Source organism: Trichosurus vulpecula, chromosome 5 (genome assembly GCF_011100635.1).
Source record: "Trichosurus vulpecula isolate mTriVul1 chromosome 5, mTriVul1.pri, whole genome shotgun sequence".
Lineage (NCBI taxonomy): Eukaryota > Metazoa > Chordata > Mammalia > Diprotodontia > Phalangeridae > Trichosurus > Trichosurus vulpecula.
The window spans coordinates 112,785,884-112,813,712 of NC_050577.1; the positions used below are offsets into that span (position 1 = coordinate 112,785,884).

The window sequence follows — 27,829 nt, forward strand, 5'->3', positions numbered from 1 at the left end:
GAAAGATAGTTATGACATAGTCCTTGCACTTGAGAGGTTAAGTCACATAAGTATTAAGTGGCAGAGCTGAGACTAAAACATCTTAATCCTATATACAATGCTTTTTTCAACTATCTCATCAAAATTAAAAGTACATGTATTAGCAATTAAGTTGTGACTTTCTTACTGTTTTAGAATGATTAATTAAATGTCTTTGATTGACCCTTACTAGGTCCAAAGTTCCAGGCCCAAATCCCTATCTACTAGGTTCTAAGCCTATGTGGGCGTGAAGCCCTCAGGGTCCTAAGGGGTGTTGCTAAGACCAGAGCCAATAGTAGGAGCCTGAGTTCTGGTCGCTCAGATGACATTTGATGACGGCTAAAGAGTGTATAAAAAGAGAGAACAGAGCTATTTGCTTGGGGCTCTCACTCTTGGAGGTGTGTTGATGTGGAGACTATGGGCAGCTGGAGTTAAGAGCCCTCCAGCTTGTAAACCTGGATGTTGGGACATTGTTAAACCCTGGAAACTATGCATTGAGATTTGAATCAGACAAGGTCTGTCTGTTGATGTTTGTATTTGCTCTGAAGTTCAGGCTTTTTCCCTTGAACTAAGTGAATGATATTTGTATGTTGGATTAAACTGAGATTGTTAATCCCTTAACGTTACCCTCCTTAGTGAAGCAGATCAAAAGAACCTGTGTTGGCAGCTTTCTTTGTGCTGGTTGTTGGCGGGTCTTACACCCTTTCAGCAGTTGCTAGCCGAATTGTTGCAACAATAGTTAACACTAAAACTTGTTTTTAAAAACCATGAAAAGTTGAATACGTGGGGTGAGTTTGAATGAAGAGTCAAGGATGATGTCTGAGATTGTGAACTTGGGAAGTTAAGAGGATGATGGTGCCCTTGACAGTAATAGGGAAGTTTGAAAGAGGGGAGGCGCTGGGGGAGAGGGGAAGGAGATCATGAGTTCAGTTTTGGACATGTTGACTTTAAGATGTCTATAGGACAGTCAGTTCGATATGTCCAATGTCAGGAAGGAGGATAGGGATGGATAAGCAGATATGAGAATCATCTGCGTAGAGATGATCATTGAACAAAGGCAGTTAGGTGTTATAGTGAATAGTGTTAGGCCTGGAGTAGGGAAGACCTGTGTCCAAATCCAGCCTCAGATTCTAATTAGTTGGGTGACCCTAGGCAAGTAACTTAAACTCTGTCTGCCTCAGTTTCCTTATCTGAAAAATAGGGAAAATAGTAGCACCTACCTCTTAGGATTGGTGTGAGGATAAAATGAGGTAATATTTATAAAGGGCTTTGCAAATCTTAAAGAGCTATATATGTGCTAGTATCATCATCATCATCATCATTAGCTAATACTATTACCAAGTGAGATAGATAAAGAAATAAGAGAAAAGGGCCCAGGACAGAGCCATAGTGAACACTCAAGCTTGGTGGCATGACCTGAAGGAAGATCCAGCAAAAGAGACTGAGTGGTCAGACAGGTGTGAAGAAAAATAAGAGAAAGGTGTGTTATGGAAACCTAGGGAGGAGGGAGTATCCAGGAGAAGTGATGATCAGGATCAAAGGCTGTAGAGAGATCAAGAAGTATGAGGGTTAATAAAAGGCCACTGAATATGATAACTAGGAGATTATTAGGAACTTTGGAGAGAGCAAATTTGATTAAAAGATGAGATTGGAAGTGGGACTATAGAAAGGACAAGTTTTTTTCTCTTTGTTTTGTTTTTTGTGGCAGGGAAACAGCTAGTAGATAGGGAGAGATTGAAGGTTAGTGAGTAAGGATGATAGAGGAACAATCTGCTGCAAAAGATGAGATGGAATGGAATTAAGGGTATGTAGGAGGAGTTATCTTGGCAAGGAGAAGGGACACCTTGTCATGAAAGACATCTGAGTGATATAAGGTGATGATATTGGGAAAAGAGGGGGCTGTCATGGAATGGCATCAATGTTTTTGATGAAGTGGGAGGTAAATTCCTCGGCTGGGAAGGGGAGGGCAGTTAGTGCCATGGGAGACTTGAGGAGGGATGAAAAGGTCTGGAAAAGTCACTGTAGTGAATGGGATAGTGAATCTATTAGTGGGGTGTAAAAAGACCGCCTTGCTGCAGTGAGCACCCAGTTAAGATTATTTAACATATAGTTGTAGTGGGCCCAGTCAGGATGGTTTTGTTATGTTCTCCAGCTCTATTCAAAAACATGTATTTAGGAGTGAATTGGAAGTGATCCAAGGCTGGGGCTTGGCAAGGCATGAACAATGACAGGATAAGGGGGCAAGGCAATTGAGTAAAGTGGATGAGTAGAGTAGAACTGGTTTACCAACTAGCTGAAACAGAGAAGAAAGGAGAGGATATAGGCAGTGCAGGGGTGATGGTCTAGTGAAAAACTGAAGGGTGGAAAGATTAGAGGTCACAGTGAGGACAAGAAACAGGTTTAGGACTTGTAAGGCAGAAGGAAAGATGGAATGATAAAAAGAGAATGATGATATAAAGGAATTTCTGAGTTCATGAATATAGAAGAGGAATACTTGTGGGAGATGGCAAGATCAAGAGGATAACCATCTGTTTGTAGCTAAAGTAGAATGAAAGAGCAGGTGATAGGAGTTGAGTAGATTGAGGCACTGGAAAGTTAGAATGCCGAGGAAGTATCAACATTTATGTTGAAGTTCCCTCATATGAGGGCAAGAGTTAGGTGCAAAGAAAGACTATGAGCCAAGGAGTAAACTCATTGAGGAAGGACGGAGAGTGTCTTAGGGGTCAGTAGAGTACAGCTACCAGAATATTGTTTGGATGCTAATTTTGTATTAGGTGAACGTTAAAGGAGAAGCTACAGAAGTAGTAATAGAGGGAAAGGAATATTCCATCTCTTCCTCTATGTTCAGTGAATCATGGGCCAACAATAAAAAGTACAACTAGTATTGAAAAAGGTAGTCAATGATGCTGTGTCATTGGGAATGAGCCAAATCTCAGTGAGAACCAGAAGATGGAGTGGGAAAGGAAAAGATTTAAGATTAAGGCAAATCTGTTAAGTATGGAGCAAATATTCCAGAATATCCAAGGTGGGCAGATCCACAATGGGATATATGTGGAGAAGAGGGGGAAGGTTTGAGGGGGGATTGGAGTAAGGAGTAGGCAATGGGGATGTATAATAGGGATTGCACAATTGCAGACAGAATTCCAAATCATTGGGATAAGGAGAATGTGATAGGGCAGGAGTATGCTAGTCATTAAGGAATGAGTTCAAGGAGTACCAGTGCTTGAAAGGAGGTTCATTTAGGAAGACAGGTAATTAGACTGCTCAAGGTCCTCCCTTGAAATCCAACCTCATAGTAGATAGAGATATTGAGTACTGAGAGGCCATCTCACAGAGGAAAAGTTACAGCCCAGAGAAATCTAGACCAGAGGCAGGAGGTGGAAATTTGAGGTCTATCAGATCCGAGAATAACCTCTATAGCACAGAAGACAGGGCAAAGAAAGAGGCCACAGAATGTCCTGGGTAGGACTGACTCAGGGCTCCCTTGGAAGCATCTAGAGTGAAGAGACGGTAGACCAGGCCCTTATTCATCCTTTGCTCTTCTTGCTCCACACTTAGTAATTTAGAATGCTTTTTGTGGTTTTTAGCATTTTTCTTGAGCCTCAACTCATTCTGAATATTAGCCTTCCTCCCTTTTTCTTACATGTTTTTTATTCATCCTTAATAGATTCTCTTTTGTTGATGTTCCCAGGAAGGAAGTAAAGAAGAAAAGTAGTTTAGGTCCCTTGTTGAGGGACTGAGGTCACATTCATTTTAGAGTCAGCTCTTGAGTAGGAAATAAAAGTAATCTGTAAGTTGCCCCTTGCAAAGTGTAGAGTTGGAAAAGTTAGGGAATAAGAAGTGCATTTCCTGGTCTTTTACAAGTGTTTGGCTAAATCTAGTAAAAGAACATCAAGTATTTCCCTAAATTCTAATAGAGTAGCAGTTTTCTTTGTACATAAACTAGCATAAACCTCACATTTCTTAAATACATTTGTTACCATCTTAGACTAGTAGAATCTGTTCTGTTTTGGCTCCAGAGTTCTCTCTTAGTCCTAGCATCCAAAATCCTAACAGTATGCTTTAAAGGCCATAGAATAATAGATTTTAGGTAACACCAAAAACTGCCTTCTGGGTCTATTTTTGGATTATAGTCTGACACAACAATACACTGAATAACACCATCTTCTGCCATTAAACCCAACTCTTGGGAAAAAGGCTTTAGAAACTGAGGGTAATTCCCACTTCTCTTGGCTTGTATCGTTTTTCATATACCTTCATCTTGCAGCTTCACTTGTTACCAATCATACCTGAACAAATGCACCAGGGAGGATATCATAGCACACTCTCCAGGGTAGATTCCAGAGTCTTGGTGGCACTCTTTTGGAGGGATCTGACCAGATCCATGATCATAGAACATCATCTACATCCCTTTTATGAGTATGCACAGCATCCAGTTTAGTATTTGTCAAAATATGTCAGTGGATTGTTGTCTGATCAAGCTTAAAACTGAGCACCACAACGTCCACTGCCACTACTATTATTTGATATAGTTCTAGAAATTCCAGCTATAGCAATATTACAAGGAAAAGAAATTGAAGGAATAAACATAGGCAAAGAAGAAACAAAATTATTGCTTTTGGAAGATGATATTTACTTAGAGAACCCTAGAGATTCAACTAAAATATTAACTGAAACAATTTATAATTTAAGCAAAGTATCAGACTATCAAGTAAACCCACGCAAATCTGTCCAACAGAAAGAGATAGAAAGAGAAATTCCATTCAAAACAACTACGGAATGTATAAAATATTTGAGAATATACCTAATGAGCCACAAACAGGAACTATATGAATAAAACTACAAAACAGTTTTATAGAAAAAGAGGCAGACCTAATTATTAGAGAAATGTTAATTGCTCATAGTTTAGCCATGCCAATATAATAAAAATTACCATACTGCCTACATAAATTTGCTTATTCAGTGCCATACCAATCAAACTACCAAAGGTTTACTCTAGAGAACTATAAATAATAAAATTCACCTGCAGAAAGAAAAAGTCAAGGATCTCAAGAGAAATGGTGAGAAAACGTGAAAAAGCAGTGCCAGAACTCAAATTATACTATGAAGCACTGATTATCAAAATTATGCCATTTAAAAATTGGAACAATAAGCTCTAATGGACATATGACTTGTATGTAAACAACAATTCCTGGAAGAGCTCAAAGGAGGTTTTAAAAATTAAATAAGAGAGATAGAGGGAAAACTGGGAAAAGAAATGAGATAGATGCAAAAGAAAACTGTGAAAAGAGAGTCAACAGTTTGGTAAAAGAGGCACAAAAATACTGAAGAAAATAATACCTTAAAAAACAGAATTTGCCAAATAGCAAAACAGGAACAAAAATCCCCTGAAAAGAAGAACTCTTTAAACAGCAGAATTGGCCAAATGGAAAAAGAGGTACAAAAGTCCACTGAAGAAAATAATTCCTTAAAAATTAGAATTGTAGAAGTAGAAGCAAATAGAAGCTGATGATTCCATTAGACATCCAGAAGCAATCAAAGAAAATTAAAAGAATTTAAAAAAGAAGAAAATGTGAAATATCTTATTGAAAAAATAACTTATCTGGAAAATCAATCAAGGAGAGATAATTTAGGAATTATTGGACTACCTGCAAGTCATAATCAAAAAAATAGCCTCGACATCATATTTCAAGAAATTATCAAGGAAAACTGTCCTGATATCATAGAACCAGGGGGTAAAATAGAAATTGAAAGAATACACTAATAACCTCCTGAAAGAGACCCCAAAATGAAAATACTCAGAAATATTATAACCAAATTCCAGAGTCCCCAGGTCAAGGAGAAAATGTTGCAAGCAGCCAAAAGAAACAATTCAAATATCATGGAACTATAGTCAGGATGACACAATATTTAGCCACTTCCACTTAAAAGATTAGAGGGCTTGGATATGATATCCTAGAAGGCAAAGGAGCTAGGACTATAACGAAGAATAACTTACCAAGAAAAACTGAGTATAATCCTTTGGGGGAAAATGAATATATAATGAAATAGAGGACTTTCAAACATTCCTGATGAAAAGACCAGAGCTGAATACAAAAGTTGACTTTTAAATATGAGACTCAAGAAAAGCATAAAAAGGCAAACAGGAAGGAGAAATCATAAGGGATTCAGTAATGTTAAAGTGTTTACATTCCTATATAGGAAGACAATAATTGCAATTCCTGAAAATTTTATCATTATTAGGGCATTTAGAAGAAATATACATAGAGGACATGAGGGTGAGTTGACTATGATGGGATAATTTAAAAAAATAAAATTAAAGGGTTAAGAAAGAGCTATGAACTGGGAGAAGGGGGAAGTGAGAAGAATGGGGGAAGTTATCTCACAGAAAAGAGGTATGAAAGGAAGAGTTTTTTTACAGTGGAGGGGAATATGGGGGTGGTGGTGGAGGACAATGCTTGAACCTTACTTTTATCACAGTTGGCTCAAAGCAGGAATAACATACACATGCAGGTGGGTATAGAAATCTATCTTACTCTACAGGGAAGTAGGAGGGGAAACAAGGGAGGGGCAGATAGAATGGAGAGTGAAATAAGGGAAGCAGTGGTCAGAAGCAAAATAGACTTTTGAGGAGGGACAAGGTAAAAAGAGAAAGAGAAAGAATAAATGGGGGAATATAGGATAGAAGGAAATACATGGTTATTAATCTTAACTGGGAATGTGAATGGGATGAATTTACCTATAAAAATGGAAGCAGTTAGCAAAATGGATTAAACCACAATCCAACAATATATTACAAGAAACACATGTGAAACAGAGAGACATACACAGAGTAAAACTAAAAGACTGAAGCAGAATCTATTATGCTTTTGCTGAGGTAAAAAAAAAAGGGGGGGTAGCAATCATGATCTCAGACAAAGTGAAAGCAAAAATAGACCTAATTAAAAGACATAAGCATGGAAGATATATGTTGCTAAAAGATACCATAGACAATGAAGTAATATCAATACTAAACATATATGCGCCAAATGGCATAGCATCCATATTATTAAAGGAAAAGTTAAGTGAGTGGTAGGAGGAGATAGACAGTAAAACTATACTATTGGTGGTCCTCAACTTTCCCCTCTCAGAATTAGATCAACCTAACCATAAAATAAACAATAAAGAAGTGAAGGAGATCAATAGAATGTTAGAAAAGTTAGACATGATAAACCTATGGAGAAAACTGAATGGAATAGAAAGGAGCATATCTTTTTTTTCTCAGCTATAGATGGCACCTTCACAAAATTACCAAGTATTAAGGTATAAAAACTTTACAACCAAATGCAGAAAAATGGAAATATCAAGTGCATCCCTTTTAGACCATAATGCAATTAAAATTTATATTAAATAAAGGGCTATGGAAACAGATTAAAAATTAATGGGAAACCAAGTAATCTAATTCTAAGAAATGAGTGGATAAAAGAACAAATCATAGAAATGATAAATAATTTTAGTAAAGATGATAACGATAATGAGACAACATGCCAAAATTTATGGAATGCAGCAGCCAAAAAAACTTGGGGGAAAATTTATATCTCTAAATATATCAATAAAACAGAAAAAGAGCAGATAAATGAATTGGTCATGCAGATTAAAAAAAAACTAGAAAAAGATCAAATTAAAAATCTCCAATTAAACACCAAATTGGAAATCTTGAAAATCAAAGGAGATGTTAATAAAATAAAACATAAGAAAACCATTGAATTAATAAATAAAACTAAGAGCTGGTTTTATGAATAAAAAACCAATAAAATAAACCACTGGTTAATTTGAGTAAAACAAGAAAGAAGAAAATGAAATTGCCAGTATAAAAAAACCAAAAATAGTGTACTTACCACTAATGAAGACAAAATTAATGCAATTATTAGGAGATATTTTGCCCAATTACATGCCAATAAATCTAATAATTTATGTGAAATGGATGAATATTTACAAAAATATAAATTGCCCAGATTAACAGAAGAGGAAATAGAAAACTTAAATAATCCTATCTTAGAAAAAGAAATTGAACAAACCATAAATGAGTTCCCTAAGAAAAAATTCCCAGGACCAGATATATTCATAATAAATTCTTCCAAACATTTAGAGAATAATTAATTCTAATACTACATAAACTATTTGGAAAAAATAGGCAAAGAAGGCATCCTACCAAATTCTTTCTATGACACAAATATGATGTTGATACCAAAAGAAGGAATAACAAAAACAGAGAAAGAAAACTATAGATCAATTTCCCTAATTAATATTGAAGCAAAAATTTTAAATAAAATAGGACATTAGAAAGGACATTATAGAAATATATCACAAAGATCATACATTATAACCAGGCAAGATTTATAACAGCAATGCAGTGTTGGTTCAATATTAGGAAACCATTGGCATAACTGACTATATCAATAAGAAAAACAACAAAAATTGTATTTACTCCAATAAATGCAGAAAAAGCTTGGACAAGATAGAACACTCATTCCTATAAAAATACTGGAAAGCATAGGAATAAAATGGAACTTTCCCTAAAATAAGTAGTCTCTTTGTAAAGCCATCAAGAAGCATTATGTATAATGGGGATAAGCTAGAAGACTTCCAAATAATATCAGGGGTGAAGCAAGTATACCCATTGTTACCAATATTATTCAATATTGTACTAGAAATGCTAACTATAGAAATTAATACAAGAAAAATAAACTGAAGGAATTAAAATAAGAAATGAGGAAACAGAACTATCATTGCACATGATCTGATGGTATATTTAGAGAAGGTATATTTAGAGAAGGTATATTTAGAGAGGGATATTTAGAGAATCAACTAAAAAACTAGCTGAAATAAATAAATTCAGCAAAGTTGCAGGATATAAAATAAATTCATATAAATCATCAGCATATTACAAACAAAGTCTAGCAGGAAGAGATAAAAAGAGAAATTCCAATATAAGTTAGTTTAATTTAAATTTAAAATTCCAATATAAAATAGTTGGGAGTCTACCTGCTAAGACAAATCCAAGAACTATATGAACAGAATTACAAAACACTTTTCACACAAATAAAGTCAGATCTAAACAACTGGAGATATATTAATTGCTTTGCACAGGCTGAGCCAATATAATTAAAATGACAATTTTACCTAAATTAATTCATTAATTCAGTGCCATACCAATCAAATTACCAAAAAAATTATTTTATAGAGCTAGAAAAGATAATAAAATTCATCTGGAAATAAAGATCAAGAATATCAAGAGAATAATTTTTTTAATGTGAAGGAAGGTGGCCTAGGAGTACCATTTCTTAAACCCTATTACAAAACAATCTGGTACAATCTAAGAAATAAAATGGTATATCAGTGGAATAGATTAGTTACACAATACACAATAGTAAATGGCCATAGTAATCTACTGTTTGACCAACCCAAGGATCCAAATTTTTGGGACAAGAACTATTTGACAAAAATCGCTAGAAAAACTGGAAAGAAATTTGGCAAAAAGTAGGCATAGACCAATATCCCATACTATATACTCAGATAAGGTCCAAATGGGTTCATGATTTAGTCATATAGGGTGATATCATAAGCAAATTATGGGAGAATGGAAAATTTTTACCTGTCAAATCTATGGATAAGGGAAGAGTTTATGACCAAACAAGTGACAGAGGAAATTACAAGAAATAAAACATATAATTTTAATTACATTAAATGAAAAAGGTTTTGCACAAACAAAACCAATGAAGCCAAGATTAGAAGGAAAGCAGGAAACTGTGAAGAAAATTTTATAGTAAGTTTCTCTGATAATGGCCTCATTTCTCAAATATTTAGAGAATCAAATTTATAAGAATACAAGTCATTCCCCAAATTGTCAAAGGATATGAACAGGCAGTTTTCAGAAGAAGAAATCAAAGCTTTCTCTAGTTATATAAAAATGTTCCCTATTGATTAGATAAATGCAAACTGAAAACAACTCTGAGGTATCACTTCACTCCTATCATATTGGCTAACATGACAGAAAAGGGAAATGACAAATGGAAGGAATGTGGAAAAATTGGGATACTAATGCACTGTTGGTGTTGTGAATTGATCCAGCCAATCCTGGAGAGCAATTTGGAACACAAAGGGCTATAAAACTATGCATACCATTTGACCCAGCAAAACCACTAGTAGATCTATATGGATCTCTATTGTCAAGGTGCTATCTCTGCTTTTTAGTATGCTGTCTAGGTTTACCATAACTTTCTTTCCAAGGAGCGTCTTCTTTGAGCCCAAGAATATAAAATCTGACACTGTTTTCATTTCTTCTCCTGTTGCTAGGAAGTGATGGGACCAGTAGCCAAGATATTAGGATTTTTTTTACGTTAAGCTTTGAGCCAGCTTTTTACACTCTCCTCTTTCATCTGTATCAAGAGGCTTCTTAATTCTTCTTTAGGATTTTTTAACAATATTTCTCTGCAATGCCTATATTATAGTGATGGGATATCTTAGGACTGAAGGACTCCTTTCCTAATGGGAAGCCATGCTCCCTTAAATATGACAGCTTCCTCTGTTGAGTCCTTTGTAACAATATTAGTTGTCTGAAAGTCTGTTGTCCCTCCCACCCCCACTCTCCATAACTAGCTTTTGACATTGGGTCATTGTCTACTGAGGAAGGTATGGGTAATAGGTCCCATCAGGCCTTTTAAACTGTTTTCAATTCACCCTTCCCTCAGCATGAAGTCTTTAAATTTGTTCATTAGTTTCTGATCAGTAGAGGGGTGTGTTAATATTTTCAATTAACCTTTGCATCCTTTACAAGTTGTCTCTTTTGTAATTTTGGAATACCCTACAGTTTCAGACAACTGAAATAATATAACTACAACTGTATCTTCCTTCCTATATACCTGACATTTCCCTAAAGTGTCACAGAGTGTTGTAAGGATCTTTCAATATTGTCATCATTGGAGTCAAAATGTATGCCCTCAAAACCAACAGTACTCAAGAAGGGTCAAGTCTTATCACTATGTACTAGTTCTCCAATAACTGAACAGCCTTGGTGACTATTTATCCAGTATAAAAGTATGACATGTACAGTTTAACAATGTCTCTTAGTGCACACAATTAAACTGTACGCTTCAATAGAGTTGGACTGCATTAAAGTTACTTCAGTAAAATATAAAATATTATCTCATCAATAATCAGGAAAAGACAATGACACTGATACCCAAAGGAATAATGGTAACTTGAACCAATATGTCTGGCCTGGTAAGAATTCTTACACTGAGGGGAAAAAAATCCTCTAATAGCCCAGAGGGAAAAAAGAAAAATTTTCAGTGTAGCCACCAGCATAGAAGCTATTAGTAAGAACAAATTAGCCACTGTAGGATAGTGAGGTTACTATTGTCAGCAACTTTGAGTTTAACTTTGAAATTAAATTAAATTGGAAATTAAACTAGGATTTGAAATCATTGTGAGACAAAATGGAAAATCTTTAATGCATCCTTGCAATGCCGGAGCAGGTAGTCTTTCCTTGTTCCAGAAGACCATAAATAGACTTATTTGATCCATAAAGATCTCAGATAAATAGAACTGTCCTTCCAAAAAATTCAGAGTTCTTGGCTTAGGAGACCCTGGATACTTTTTCAAGATTTAGTGTGGGCTAGTTAGGAAAATTTATTTTGTAAATCATGTCCTGAGCCCTCACCAGAACACCACTATTTACAGACCATGCAAGCATCACAAATCAATAGCAAACACACTTAAAGCATAAACCCAAATAAATAGCAAGAGAATTGTTCTCTATATATTCCCCTGCCTCATACATACATATGCAACTCCTTATAGGATCTAGTGGGATTATCTCCCAACCCAATTTTCATTGATTTCCTCATTATGATAGAAAAAACACATAGCAGCTTCAGATTATATGACCTAGTGGTAAAGGTTTAGGTTTCAGTGCTGTTGCCTCATAAAGAGTTCTGCAATAACCTCTTGGTTGTCAGCTAGGATCTGCTAAGTTTTTCCACTTAGGTACAGAGTCATCAGGCTTCTCCTGGGATTCCTGAGTTTAGGAATGGTGCCATGGTTGCCCTTCTCCATGCACTCCCCTTTTGCCTATTCACTCCAACCCTGTGGATCGTGCTTGCCTTTCCTGTCTCTGCTCATCCATGTATCACTTTTCCTCTTCTATTCCAACTTTGTTTTTTAAACTTCTTGCATATTAAAAGACTCCCCACTTATTAAAGTCTTTGCCCAGTGACATAACTACTTTGCGGCTAGATATATAGCCAAATAGTACAGGTAATTTCTCCCAATAAGTTATGTTTTCTGGACTACCAATAATCATGGAAAAGGAAATTCTGGAGACTTTTCTTCTTGTTGGGGATATATCATAACTAAAATAAGATTTAAAATACTTTGCTTGCACTAGGAATGGATAGTAAATGGTGTATCTTAAATATTTTCTGCTAAGATGGAACACAGTCAAGCTTAGATTAATGACATATGGTATTTGAACCTTTTGATTTTGTAGTTTCTTGAAAAATGGTCCTTCTCCAAATGGAGAAAATATAGTCATCTGCTTCCCAGTGAGCTCCAAAATTTTCATTCTGTGGTTTTTTGCCTGAGGAATAATGGATATTTATTTATAAGAATTAACAACGACACAAGATTGAAAGAACAACAAATTTGAGTGGGAAATAGGCAAGAGTAAATGAATAATCAATCAAGGAAACAGGCTTTCAAAAATAAATGCTTAATAAATGTTTCTTGAATTGAGATCACATAAAGGAAAAATCATGCTGATTCAAAGAAAGGATGTGGGAGTTAGTTTTCAAGGCAAAGAATGGAAAGTTCTCTTTCTATTAAAAGCTTTTAAGGCTCAAATGATGTCCACATAAATAAAAATTAATTTTTAGTGAGCATTTTCCAAGAGACAAAAAAACATAAAATACTCTATTTGACCATTTTAAAAATAAAGAACAGAGTATAGAAAACTTTATGTCTATAGATGTATGTATATTTTGATACTTCCATCTATTCTATACTTATCTTGCATGTTCTGACTTACATATTTGTTTCCTCTATTGGAATGTATGATTCCTGTGACAGGGATTTTACTTTTTCTTTATGTCCTTAGCCCTTAGATTGATAGATTACTGTATGATGCCCAGCTAAGGAAAAAGGAAAAGGAAAAGAACACTTCAGAAGAAAAAGAAGGGGAAGATGAGGATGGTAAAGAGAGGAGAAAGAAAAGGGAGGAGGGAGAAAAAGCCAGGAAACAGAAAAGGGGCTGGAAATGGAAGGGAGGAGGAGAAGGAGACAGATGAGAAGGGAAGGAAGAAAGGGAAAAGAAAAGGAAGGGAGAAAATAAGTAGGGAAGGCAAGAGGGGAGGGGAGCAAGAGGGGACCGGGTGAGAAGAAGTGGACTGAGGCAGTGGAAGGGTAGGGGAAAGAGGGAGGGAAAAGAAGTAGGAGAGGAGATAGAGCAGAAACTTTTGGCTCTGTGCGTTCTTCCTTCCTTCTAGCTGAAATGGGGAGCAGAGACTTGGTTTCCATCTTTCTTTTCTCTCTCTCCTTCTTTATCATAGATCTAGATCTTGAAGGAACTTTAAATATCTTCTAGTCTAACCCCAACTTTTTACAGAGGAGGAAACTGGAGCTTGTCCAGAGGCATACAAGTAGTAAATAGCAGAGTCAGGATTTGAACTCAGTCCCCGTGAGTTCCAGTTTAATAATCTTTCCACCTTACTATCCTGCTGATCAAAGACACACTTCTTGGCTTTTCTATCCTTCTTAGGATACTATATGGCAGACCCTGCTGCATCTAGGACAGATAGTCGAAGGGCTGGCAACTCCCTCTACCAAAGCAGAGTGCAACCAATCTAAGATTTAGTAGATTAAGGATTAAAGAGTTGTTTGAGGTACCTAGAGGCTGAGTGAGTTGCAGGGATTCCTAAACAGCTAGTGAATGTCAGAGTCGCATTTTGAATCTGGGTCTTGTGAGTCAAGCTTTACACTCTACCTAGAACAGGTATTGATTGGTAATTTCATCCTCCTTTCAGGAATAATTGTGTGCCTTCTCCCCTTTTTGGATCATTAAGAATTCTACTTTCATTCTACAGGAGGCATTCTTGATTAGATTTATCTGTTTGTACTGAGCTAGGAATTTCCCATGATAGTCTATGTACTTGGGAGTTCTGAATTCATACTGGGTTTGCATGTTTACTTTTGAGATTAGAGCATCATTTACAATCCATGTGATTGATAATTCCAATTAAATACTCTCTCTGTGTTTCTAAGCACAGTTCTGTCCTTAGCTGGTGAGATTCAGCTTCTAAGTCCTCTATTGACCAGTGCCTAGAAGCATCTGTGAGTATGAGCCCTCCACAGACTTGAGGTGAGGCAGGAACAGGAACAGGGGTTAGTGAAAAGGCTGAATGATGATAACTGTATGGTGGGGTAGACTTGGGATTAGGGGCAAAGAAAGAGGCAGCAGTTTTTGAGCACTTAACAGGAAGACAAAACCTATTTTCATAAATACTCACTGATTAGGTCTCTCCCAATTAACAAACATTACTTCCATCCTCTAGACGCTATGGATTTAAATAAATTCAGTGTAAAATAGAAGTAATCTGTTTAGATTTCCAGACAAAATATTTTGTATTACATTTAACAAAATTCAACACCTAATTGAAAAAGTTAAGTCTCTTCTTTCCCACCAAGTACAAAGTACACTGAGTATAGACGTTAGCTCATTTCTAGATGGAAGAGGAATTCTATAATATTAAAAGACACTCACGTTTTTCCTTTCTGATTCCTGGTTTGAAGGAATAACTTGTGATTCTCTTGCTTTATTCTAGTACAAAAATAAATAAATGAATGAATACAAACATATGTGTATACATAAATACAGCTTGATCTAGTCAATGAAAAATTAAACCAAAGAAAGGACTAATTTTCTTTCATAAGTAAAATAATAGACATTTCAAACTTAGGTAACATTAACACTATAAAGCTGGGTGGCATCTTAGTCATATCATATAGAGCACACTGATTATCATACTTATCTTCTCATTCAGGTAAATTTATTGGGTATTCCTCAAATATCATAAGCCTCCCTTGTGTCCCCAGCACTTAGCACAGTGCCTGGCACACAGCTGGCACTTAATGTTTATTGATTGACTGGATTTCCTGCTTCTGATATTTTACTTCACTAAACTATGTTCATGAATCTGCATCCTTCTTCTTATGTTCTTCAATCTTACAACTTAGAACCAGAATAGTTGGGGAGTGGAGTTTTCTAGTTCAATTAATTTTTCTAGTAAATTAAAATAAATCTATTTATGAAGCACTGCTGGCCATATAAATGTGCCCAAGCCTAAGTTACTTTGCTAACAACACGTGAGTCTAAAGGAGTTTCTCTGTGTATGTACACAAATATATGTATGTGTGTGTGTGTGTGTGTGTGTGTACATATATATATATACGCATGTGTGTGTATGTATTTGTGTATGAGAAGTAGAGGAGGGGGCTGAGATAATACTATTGACCATTTGTTTTATGATATGACATATCTTACTATTCTGTTGCAATTAAATATTTTTCAATTTGATTTATGGCTACTATATGGTTTACGAATAAAGAGTATGTACCAGATTGAGGGTTAAAGTCAAATTTGCATAAGTAGAGGGTAGTTAGGGATCCCAGTGTTGACCAGTTTCCCAGTCACAATAAAAATTAATGGGAATCAATTCTTAATCATTCTCTGGAGAAAAATTGGTATATAAAAGGAGTCAACTTGACATTTTGTATAATTACTCTTAAAATATTTTTAAAAACCCAAACACCATTTCCACATAAAATTTAAATCAGAAAGTATTATTTGTTTAACCATAAGCCTCTAGTGTACAGCTTGCTTTTTAAAAATCTGATGACAAATTCAACATGTTAATTTCCAAGATGTCTTACTTGTCTGTATTTCATTCTGAGCTTCCTTTTGTTCTCTTTTAGGCATTAACAAATGCTTCAACTATCCTCTCTTCACCTTCTTCTCCTGTCTTTCTTCTCCTTCTTTGTCTCCTTCTTTGTCATCTTCTTCTTCCATCATTAATAGTTCCCTTCTCCCTCTTAACCATGTAATAACTTTAACTAATGATTTTTAAAATTATTAGATTTATCTTTTGTTCATCTCTAGAATTTTTCTGGAACAATCTACTAAAATTTCTTTCTGTTTTTGTTCTTACATTTTCCCCTTAGTTTCTATCTAGGTAAGAAAGATAAGATTTAAAATAAATGAATATTAATTTAAAACACCAGATTATGATTGCATGTTTCAATGAATACTATACCCAAATCTCAGCACAGCATTGATATATGGGCTACTCAGTTGTGTCCATGATTGGGTTGACTGCCAAGGTTCTAGAATAAAATCAGTCTTGAAATTGGCAGATTGGATGTTTCCAAAGAGTGCAAGTTCATCTATAATTGTCTACATTCATAAGCATGGTTAGCATGCCTTAATTTTTTGACATTGTTTTAGCTGAAAGGTTAAAATACTTGCTGCTTCAAGACTAAATGAAGATAATAGTCTGACCTCACGGATATAGGTAGAATTTGGGACCTATCCATTTTCTCACCTACCATGTCATAGACCTTCTTGCCAATGTGGGACCACATACTGGAGTGGTTTTCAGTTTCAACAAAATTATTTTTTCAGATAGATTTTTATTGATATCTTTTATTTTTATATCACTTAGATTTCTCCTTGTATCTATCCTCCTCTAATTTAAAAAAAAGAAAAAGAAAAAAATTGGAAGAAGAGGCAAATGAGAAAAATAGAAAGGAGAGAAATTGAGCAAAATTTATCAATACATTGAAACAAATCTAATGTCATATGCAGTGTTCCATACCCATGGACCCCCTATCCTCTGCAAAGGAGCAGGAGGAGGTGTCTCCTTATCACTTCTTTGGGACCAATCTTGTTCTTTTTCAATTTCACAACATTCATCTTTGATTGTTTTGCAGTAGTTACTTTTATTTATATCGACATACTCACTGTAGGCTGTTTTTCTGGCTCCGCTTACTTCACTTTGCATTAATTTATGTATGTCTTTCCACATTTGTATTCATCATGTTTGGCATTTCTTGATGCCCAGTAATATTCTATTACATTCATGTACCACAACGTGTTTTACTATTCCCCAATTTGATGGGCACCTACTTTGTTTCTAATTCTTTGCTACCACAGTATTGTTGTAAAGACTTGTGTAGTTTGATCCTTTGTTTTGGAGGTATATGCTGAACAGTAGTATCTCTGGTCAAGGGGCATAGACATTTTAGCCACTTTATTCGCATAATTCCAAATTGCTTTCCGGAATAGTTGTACTAATTTAAAGTTCTACCAACAATGCATTAATTAATGTGGGTCTTTCCACACCTCCTCCAGCACTGACTATTCTCATCTTTTGCCGTCTTTACCAATTTGCTGGATGTGAAGTGGAAAAAGGTTGTTTTGATTTGAACTTTTCTTTTTATTAGGTTTCGCCTTAGTTCTAAGCTAGAACCTTACAAGTAGATAGTAAGCTTGATGTGTTAAGAAGGACAAAAGTAGAGTGGCTGGAATTTAAAAACTGAATTTCCAATGGAAATTTCTCAAAAAAAGAATAATCAATATCCCTGCAGATACCTAGTATTCTATGGTTCTTGCTAATAAGTTATCCATTTGTCTATTCATCCACAACTAAGTAGATATCTTACCTAAACAACATTTCCCACTCAACCCTCACTTTCTTTCACCTATCCATTTTCTCACCTACCATTCCATAGACCTTCTTAGGTATCTATTCTTCAAAGGGTATTTATGCAGAGGCAGCAAAGCAAAGGAGATGGGCATTAGGGTTAGGAAACCCAAGTTCAAATCCCACCTTGAGATACTTTTTAGATATCTTGCCAATCTTTCTTTAAATTAGTTTTACCTTCTGTTGCTTCTCTCTACTTTATGACACAATAAATGTCGATCCAGCTTTGTAAGATTTTACAAACACATTTATATTCTATCCCAGTGTTGTCTTTATAGTTATTTCTGTTAAGTAAGCCAGATGTTTGCTGACTAAGGTAGCCGTTTCTGGCCTCTTTTGGTCTCTTTATTGCAGCAATTAATATACATTTATTTAACTTTTGGATAAGATTTTAATCAATGTTGGTGTTATTTCTATAGTTTGTTTCCCACTTTTTAGCTTTTAATTATTTTTCAAATAGTTCAGGGTTAGATATCAGAACTGGATTTATGATTTCATTGGTATAGGGAATTCTCTGGTGGGAAGAATCTATTGAATAACCACAGAACAGCACTTTCTCTTTAGTTCACCATGTCAGAAATCTGCCTAGAGCACCGAAAGATTGAATGACTTGTCCAGAGTTACATAGCCAGTAGGTGTCAGAGATTGAAGGTTCAGAGTATGTCTTCTGATTGTATACTATTTTTTTCTCATTATTGTTTCTTCTTGGTTTTTTTCCTCCTAATTCTCATCTGACCCAGGGATACCATCCCCATCAACAAGTCTTTTCCTATGGGTTAAAATATAAGCGACTTTGTTTTTTCTGGCGTTTAGTGTTTCAGTGCTTACCACTTCTCTTCTTAAAGAATATGCTCATAATTAAGGAAATGTGAACATTCTGAGTCATCTACAAGTCTTTGGTCTCTCTCGTTCCTTCATCCTGTGCCATGCTTTCCTATATATTTCTCCTCATCCTTACTTTTTCATCAAAGTCACTGAGTATCCAAGTATATGTTGATTTGATCTGGAGGATCTTATCCAGTTCTTTGTAGGATTTCTCTGTGATATCAGAAATCATGTTAGTATATAACCTACTTCAAAACATGATGACCAAATATACCTGAAATAATATTCTTGTTGCCTCTGGAATGATGACAAAACCTCCTCCATCAACTCCCTCTTTACCTCTCCCAGGAGAAGGCTGTAAGCCATCCTTCAATTCAATTGCAACTTCCTTTTTTTCTTCTGGTTTTGTTTATAGAAGACTGTCAATATTGATATGATTCAGCTCCATCAGCAATGTGTGTTTTTGTGTATGCATGCCTGAATTCTTATCTGGATATAGATCCGTTTGGGGAGGTAGGTATATTTGTCTATACATGAGTGTGTGAATATGTGTGTCTGTGCATATATGTGTACACTGTGAATAATGACCAAGTATAGCTATAAAGTAATGAATACTTTTTACTCAAATATACCAGAACTCATTAATAAAAATTAGTTTTGTACTTCAAAGTAGCTTGTTGAGAGTCTGTACTCTTACGATTATAGTAACTTACATTTCTATAGAGCTTTAAGATTTGCAAAGTGCTCTTCTCACAACAATCTTGTAGATTGTATAGCATTAGCACCTCCAATTTTTCAGCTGAGAAAAATGAGGTTTAGAGAGATTGTGACAATGTTTCTACTACCCAAAACAATCTCACAGATTTATAGTAGTGTTACGACTTTTAAAAAAAAGCATTATACAGTTGTTACCTAGCTCATTTACAAGATTTTGTTTCAAATGACTTTTGGCTTTTTCCAGAAATCAGGTCTATCAACAGATGAACTCTAACATCGCTTCCACTTCTACAATTCTGGATTTTTGATTTTTCATTATAAGAATATCCATCTTCCATTAGTAAGGGCTACTCTGCTATCTCTGTGGCATAAAGGTCACCCTGGTTTTTCAAAAGCTATGCTACTGCAGTATATGTTCTAGCAAGTTCTATCAGTCAGGAAAGGCTTCATGTATGGGCTTAATGATAACCTTTATGTCTGGTAATCAAGGACCAGCCTAGCTAAATTTAGAGGAGCTGAGTACCAAGCTTACTTCAGGCAAATGACTTTTTCAGTAACTCTTGAAGACTACTTTAAATTATAGAGCAAGCTAAATAATTAAAGGTAGAAAGGACACTCAAATGACAAAATTATAGAACCTTGAAGAATTGAATTATTGAAGGATATTCTGAAAAATACACAGTAGGATCTCTGCCAGTGGTTGACTTCTCTTGCCAATGTTGGAGATGGGGATTGTAGAGACAAAACTAAGTGGTTCAGGAATAGTTAAATGTAAAAAGGCACTCACAGATAGACTATTCCTGGGCTAATGGAAACCCTGTACGTTATGTAGAGGGAAATTCGATATACTCTTATGAATTCATGGCTTCACTGGTACTTCATTTGCTGACATAAATAGCAACTCCTCCATATGTTTTTTTTTCTTTTTCTTTTTTTTTTTGAAGGAGGGAAGGCAGGGCAATTGGGGTTAAGTGACTTGCCCAAAGTCACACAGCTAGTAAGTATGTCAAGTGTCTGAGGGCAGATTTGAACTCAGGTCCTCCTGACTCCAGGGCCGATGCTCTACTCACTGTGCCACCTAGCTGCCCCTCCTCCATATGTTTTCATCCTATACAATTCTTATCTACAGCTTTCTGTAAAGATCCCTCAAAGAGGATCCACCCAAAGCATAGGAGAGCTTCCTCTTTTTTTAATCCCTCTGAGGTACCAATACAGCATGTGAGTTGTTCATCCATTAGTTTTTATCCTCCCAGCCCATTACCTTTTCTGTTCACATACGTCTTCACCAGACCATATCTCCTATGCCACTTTTTGTGATTACCGTTGCTGACGATATATCACAGTTTACTTACACTCACAATGCGTCTTTTATTCCCCTTTGGGTCTACTACAATTTTGATTTTTCTGAGAGCATGGTGTTTCATGAGTCACATTTATGTACCAAGAGAATAGGTTTTTCTAGCTTGGATGGCAAGCCTGATGTCTTTTGAATTGTGATGGATTTCACTGAGGAGGCTTTGTAGAATTCAGGGTTTGATGCAATTGGTATAATGTTGCTTATGAAAAGGAGCATTTGGTTAACCTCATTACTGATAGGGAATCTATAACTTATTTTCTGTCTGGCCTTGCAGTGGGACCTAGGATGAGTGCAGTATGGCTAGAGAGGTACCTGGGTAGGGTATATGAATTGGTTTAAATCCTCATCTTTTCTGAAAATGGATAGGAAGGGTAATGGAAGAGAATGAGCACAAACTGGCATACAAGCTTTTGGATCTGAATGGCTATTAAAGTAATTAAGCTAGAGAGGGCCAAAAGTGGTTGATGTTGATGGAAGCAGGGTCAAAAGTTGATATTCCCCAAAATGTTTAGAATGAGGCTGGCAAGGTTTTGGCCTTCATAGTAGATATGCAGATATAGACAAGTTTGAGCTAGAAAACGTGCTTGGAAGTAATTTATCTTCAATACATGGATACACATGTATTTAAAGCCCCACCCCACACCAGTAATCAGAGCTTTTCCTGTTCAAACATCGGTAAGTCAGAGAACTCTATGTTCCTTAGACTTCATGCAATCTATGGGGCAGTTGATGTATCCATATTTTCATCAGCTTTCCACACCACTGTCACATCCCTCAATCTATTTTTTAAAATGTTATCTGATTTTTTCTTTTTTTAATCTGTCCCTCCTCCTATGAGTAAATTTAAAAAGCCCTCAATATGTACATGCATAGTCCAGCAAAACACATTCCCACATTAGCCATATCTGAAAATGTATGTGTCTTTTTGCATTTTAACTTCGTTATCTATGGCAGGAGGTGAGGAACATGTTTCATCTTCATTTTTTACCCAGTAAGCTCCATGGACTTCATGGGATGGTGGAGAAAATAGTTTTTTATTTGAATTCAGCATACTGTTTTCTCTATGACACTAAGGCAGTGTTGTGTAGCGGAGAGAGCACTAGACTTGGAGCTTAGATTCAAATCCTGCCTCAGATATTGGCTATGAGATCTTGACTAAGTCATTTCACTTTCCTATTATCTCAGTTTCCTCATCTGTAAAATGAGGAATTGAATTCAATGACTGCTGAGGTTCCTTTTAGCTCTAAATTTACGGACATGGGACCATAACTTGTTTTATATCCCTAGTTATTACTTGCTTGATACTTTTCCAAACAAAGGAACACAACTGTTTCTGTAATACCAGCAATTGTAGAACTGTATATAATTTCATCAGGTATAGAAGACACTTTGTTTAAAATACTCTTATTAAAGAGCCTAAAGAGCATTCCATGAAATGGAATTTTTAAAAAATCAACAAATAGGCCTCAGTAGGATCCTATGTCCTGTACGTCTCTCATTCAGTTATATGACTATCAGAAATCAATTGTGGAAGTGCATCTCTTCTTTTTTCATGTTTTTGCCACAGACATCTTTGATACCAATAGTTTAAGAAACCACTTTTTTTTTAAATAAAGGGGCAATAGGGGTTAAACAACTCACCCAGGGTCACAGCTAAATGTTTGAGACCGCATTTGAATTCAGGTCCTCCTGACTCCAGGGCCAGTGCTCTATTCACTGCACCACCTGGCTGCCCCAGAAATTATTCTTTAAAATTATTTTATAGAGATAAGATAGTAGACATATAGGGCAGTAGTTGTTTATATCTTCTCAGCTGTCATTTTTTGGGTAGTAGTAGTATTTATGATCTTTTTCATTCTTCTGTAATCTTCTCTGAAAGATCTTGAAGTCTGATCCTTGAGTGCCTTTAAAATAGTTTCTCTATTCTTAATGTTTGTTTTCTCTAGAGATACTCAGAATTATCTGACTTTGCTCTCACACCACACTGTCATCTTGTTTTATATTGAATTGTGTGTTTCACTGTTTTATAAGGTAATACTGCTTATAAACTTGAAACATTGCAATTCATTTGTCTTCTGTTTTAATTAGTAAGTTTTACTAAAGTTTGACGGTTTTCGAACTTTCTCTTATAACAGAGAAAAACAGTTCAGGCAAATGGACGAACAAAATGATCACAATAGATTACACACATAACACTTTATAACCAACATTGTCCGTTCTCTGAGAGCAGGATTGGTCACTTTCGTCACTGAAATTATTATGAATTAGATTGCCTTTTAGCATAGTTTTCATTTAAATTATTGCAGCCAGTGTGCACTGTTTTTCTGGTTCTATTTACTTCATTCATCAGTTCATACAAGTCTTTCCATGTTTCTTTTAATTTGTCATACTATCAATTTTAATCTTATACCATAATCTATTTAACCATTTCCTAATCAATGGGTACCCAGTTCATTTCAAGATTTTTGCTACACTGGTTTAATCCGTATACTAGACTTATCAGTATGGGTATGGTTGAGTTCGTCCAGTAGTGTTTCATCTCATTGGTCATTAGGTAAACATTGCATGGTAAGAATAGAGACAGTTAAATTAATGTCCGTAGACAATCCCCAAACTGTTGTTCTTAGTACCATCTGTCTTCTTCTAACACCACTAACGCTACAGAAGTGGTCACAAGAAGCACATTGAGCTAAGAGCCATTTTTAAACTTTGGCCCTTTCATGGGTTGTGGTGGTTAAAAATTTTTCATCACCTGGTAGCTAAACTTCTGGCAATAAGCCTTTCCATATTTGGGCATGCTGGTCCTTCCAGAATAAGCATAGTCTGTTAGTTGGTATATATAGGAAAAAACCTAATTCACACACTTTTAATGTATCCTATAAACTAAATGAGGTCTGTATGTATACATGTAGATAAATACACAAAGAATTCTCCATTCACATAGTGTAACCAGTTTATGACTTAGTAAGTCATAGAAGTTGAGTGACTCACCTAGGTTCATACAGCTAATAAATTTCAGAGGCAGGATTTGAACCCGGGTCTTTCTGATTTGAACCTGGGACCATCATTATATCCACTACCTACTGCCTCAAAATATCTTTATTTATATGTATTTGTCCGGGTGAAGTATACAAATTTCTCAAGCAAACAGTTTAGTCAAATGAGGTAATTTTGATTCAATGGCGCAAAATATCATTTGGTGCTCAGGAAAAGGTAAAGAGGTTAAATCGAAGCACACGTGATGGGCAGTTTTAGTTCTGCTACTACAAGCCTTTTATTTTACATGGCTCTATTGCAAAGAACACTGGACTTGGAATTAGAACTGAATTTGAGCCCTTGTTCTGCTAGTTCCTAGCAATACGACTGTGTCATCTAACCTTTCTCTTAGCCTCAGTTTATGCACTATATAAATACTTGTAATTTATACTAATACTTGCAATACCTGCTTCAGAACAGTATTGTGAGGAAAGTACTTCATAAACTATAAAGTACTTCATAAATATGAGCTATTATTATCATCTTTTTGATCTTTTTTATTTTAGACAAATACTAAAACTTAAATATACAAAAAGAAAAGAAAAAGAAACATAAACTTAAATATTAAAACAAATACAAAATAAGAAAAGAAAAAAGTCATGTGCACAGCAGAATGTAACATAGGATTCAAAATATATAGCAATAAATTTCTATTTCAAGAAAGCTTAAGTAATAAATACTACATGTTGTGTGGAGAGCTGTCCATCTTTTCTTTGCTTCCTTTTAAGTTTTCTTTTGTTCTCTGCTGCGCATGTTTTACTTTGTTCTTTTTCCTCCCTTCTTCCCCACCCCCCAAAGGCTTCAAATAAGCATGGATATATATTTAGATATATAGATATATACATACAAACACACACATACATACATATATAAATATATACTTTCCCTAACAAATTCTACTCCTGATCTTTGTTTTTATGTTTGCATGTATCTCTTATTTCCTATCCCTCCTGACTCCTGTACTTTAATTCTACCCACTACCTTGCCCTCTTGTCACTTAACCTACCCCATCCTCCAGGATTCCTCCATTATCCTTCCACTCCCATAAATCTTAACACCCTTCTATATCCTATGGGGGATGGTGGCTTTGGCCTTCAGATCCTCCTTCAGTCCTCCACCCCGGCCTAGAACTGAAACCAAGACCTCCTATAAGTGCCCACAGCCACTGGTGTACCTCCTCACTGCTTCTGCAGTCAATAGTTGTATGCTCGTTCCTTCTCACCTCTGGCCAAATTTCCATGGCACAGATGGGTCTGGGGTTCCCTCAGTCTTCCCCAGCTCTGACTCACTGCCAGAGTAAAAGTTCTTGTGGCTGGGGCTGAGGCAGCCTCTCAACCCAGCTAACCCCAGGGCTTGCTGCTTATTGTTTAGGGGAACCTGGCCTGGAGGTGTTTACTCTTCACAGGGACCAAACCTCATCCTGGGATTTTTCTTCAGATCTTCTCCGATTGTCCCAGGAGGACCCCTGTTCTGCCCCTACTCTTATTTATTTTAACCACTCAATATTCTCCCTGAGATGATGCTGTTTCATCTCTTTTGTGGGGGGAAATATTGAGAGCTTGGAATTTTCTGACCTACTCTTCCATCTTCCAAGAATCCTCTCTATCATGATCTTTGAAATAAGGGAGTTGGAATATATGATCTTCAAGGTTTTTCTGAGCTCTATATTTCTATCAATAGGAGTAAAAAGTTATGGTATAATATGATAGGAAGCAATGATTGTTGCTGGGTAATTACTATATAGATGAAAACTACTTAGTGAATCTGACAGTGACAGCATTGATGACTACCAGAAAATAAAGAGAGGAGAAGAATAACCAAATAACAAATCAATCATACCTGGGAAGTTCCTTTGAGAAAAGTTGAAGCTTCACTGGTCTCTGAAATGTCAGATTCATCACTATTAGGAAAAAGCAAAAACATTTTGCTTAGATGGCAAGACTTTTTGTTGAGATTTTTCCCACATCAGCTGGGAAATGGCAGCAATAATCTGACCATAAAGTTCTACATATGTAGAAAATGGGTATTTACAAAGTGGCATGATTTCCAGCAAGACTCCAATAATGCTTTCCTTGTTTACTGATGCCTAAGTTGTTTTTTTAACAGAGTAACAAAACCATTAATTTCATATGTCCATGGTAAAAATAATACAATGAAAGTGAAATCATTTACACTAAAGCAGATACCAGAGCTATCTAGGAGAGTGGAAAAAACCTGGAGGGATTGTCAGAAGACTGAGCTCCAGTACTGATTTGGACAATTACTAGCTGTGTGGCCATAGTCAAGGTACCTAACAACTCAGAATGTTAATTCCCTCATCTGTGGAAATGGAGTAGTTCTTGACTAGCTTATCTCACAGGGTTCATGTAAGCATGAAATACGACAATGTATTCGAAAACACCTTGGAAAACTTAGAGCACTATACAAATGTAGGGTATTATTAACATTGCCAATATGATCATCATCATCATCTCCTTGGAGGAGGGAATAAATAGCATGACTGTATTGACTGCCTGTAGGAAGACTGGGAATCAGTATATTTTGGTTTAGAGAATCCCAGAATTGGAAATGACTTCAGAGCTCATCTAATCCAAACTGTATATGAATAAGATTATCTGTTAAGACAGATTTACAGTTAGCGTAAAGCATGGAGATGGATGATTGGGTGTTGAGTGTGGAACATTGAGTAATCCACATCTGGATTACACCATGTAAGAAAGGGAATAAAAACTAAAAAGTTAGGATGGGGTTGGTTGTGAAGAGCTTTCAGTTTCAAAGAGAGAAGTTTAATTGAACTCTTGAAGCAATTGGAGCCATTGGAGTTTAGTGAGCAGGGAGCTGACATAATCAAGCCTGTGATTTGGGATAGTCATTTTGGCAGCTGTGAGGAGGGTGTCTTGGTGTGGGGAGATGCTTGAGGCAGGGAGACCAAATAGGAGGCTACAATATCTGCAATAATCCAAGAGATAAGGGATGAGCGCCTTAATTAGGGTGGTGGCTTTGCAGGTAAAATGAGGAGATGCATGTGATAGGTTATGAAGAATGTGATAGGTGTTGCGAAGATAGAAATGACAAGCTGTGGCAACTGATACGTGGAGTTAGTGAAAAGGAGAAACTGAGGATGAGAAGGAGGTTGCTATCCTACGTGAAAGGAATGATGGTGGTGACCTTGACAGTAATAGCAAAGTTTGGAAGATGGGTGGGTTTAGGAAGGGAGTTCTGTTTGGACATGTTTAGTTTGAAATGTTCAACAGACTGTGGTACTACAGGACTGGAACTCAGAAGAGAGACTGGGGCTGGATGTGTCATCTGCATAGGGATGATAATAGAATCCACAGGAGCTGATGAGATCACCAAGAGTGAGTGTGGAAAAAAAAAAAAAGGAAGACCTTCCAGGACAAAGCCTTGGTGTGGATAATGAAACAGTAAATGATACTGTGGAGTGGCCGCACATGTAGGAGGAAAAGTAGATGGGAACAGTATTTTGAAAACCCAGAAAACAATTTTTCAGAAGGAGGGCATGGTTAGTGACCTCAAATGAAACAGAAAACTCAAAGAGGATGAGCATTAACGAGAAGCCATTAGATTTGGTGATTAGGAAATCATTGGTAACTTTGGAAAGAGCATTTCAGTTGTTATAAAGCTGTTAGCCAGATTTGTAAGGGGTTAAGAAAAAAAGAGGAAATGGGGAGAATGAATGCTAATGGCTTTTTCTAGGAGTATGTTTGAGAGAGAGAAGAAAGCTATAAGGTGATAGCAGGGATTGTAGGATCTAGCTTTTTTGCTGTTTTTTTGAGAAGGGGGGAGACTTGGGGATGTCTCTAAGGCAGCAGAGAAGTAACCAGCAAACAGAGAGAAAAGGATATAATACTGGGACCAAGGGTGCAAGAAAAGAATTGGATCTTGGTGAGGGAAAGAGTAACCTTTTTATCAGATGCGTTGTGAGATGAAGAGGAGGGAAAAGGGAGTCCTTGGCAGAAAACTTCAATTGGGGGCAGGGTAAAGTATGAAGGAAGTGCATGAGCTGAGAGAGTATAAGAAGTGGGTTCTGTTGGAATCTTTAGGAAAGAAAAAAAAGTTT

General features: G+C 36.1%; 1 protein-coding gene across 1 annotated transcript in view; it reads right to left on the reverse strand.

The window, feature by feature from the left end:
• AGBL3 (ATP/GTP binding protein like 3) overlaps positions 1 to 27,829 on the reverse strand; it is a 159,722-nt gene that overhangs the window by 88,028 nt on the left and 43,865 nt on the right. The window contains 3 exon segments of the mRNA XM_036760621.1: positions 12,533 to 12,637; positions 14,816 to 14,872; positions 25,588 to 25,648. Coding sequence (XP_036616516.1) covers positions 12,533 to 12,637; positions 14,816 to 14,872; positions 25,588 to 25,648 — 223 coding nt within the window.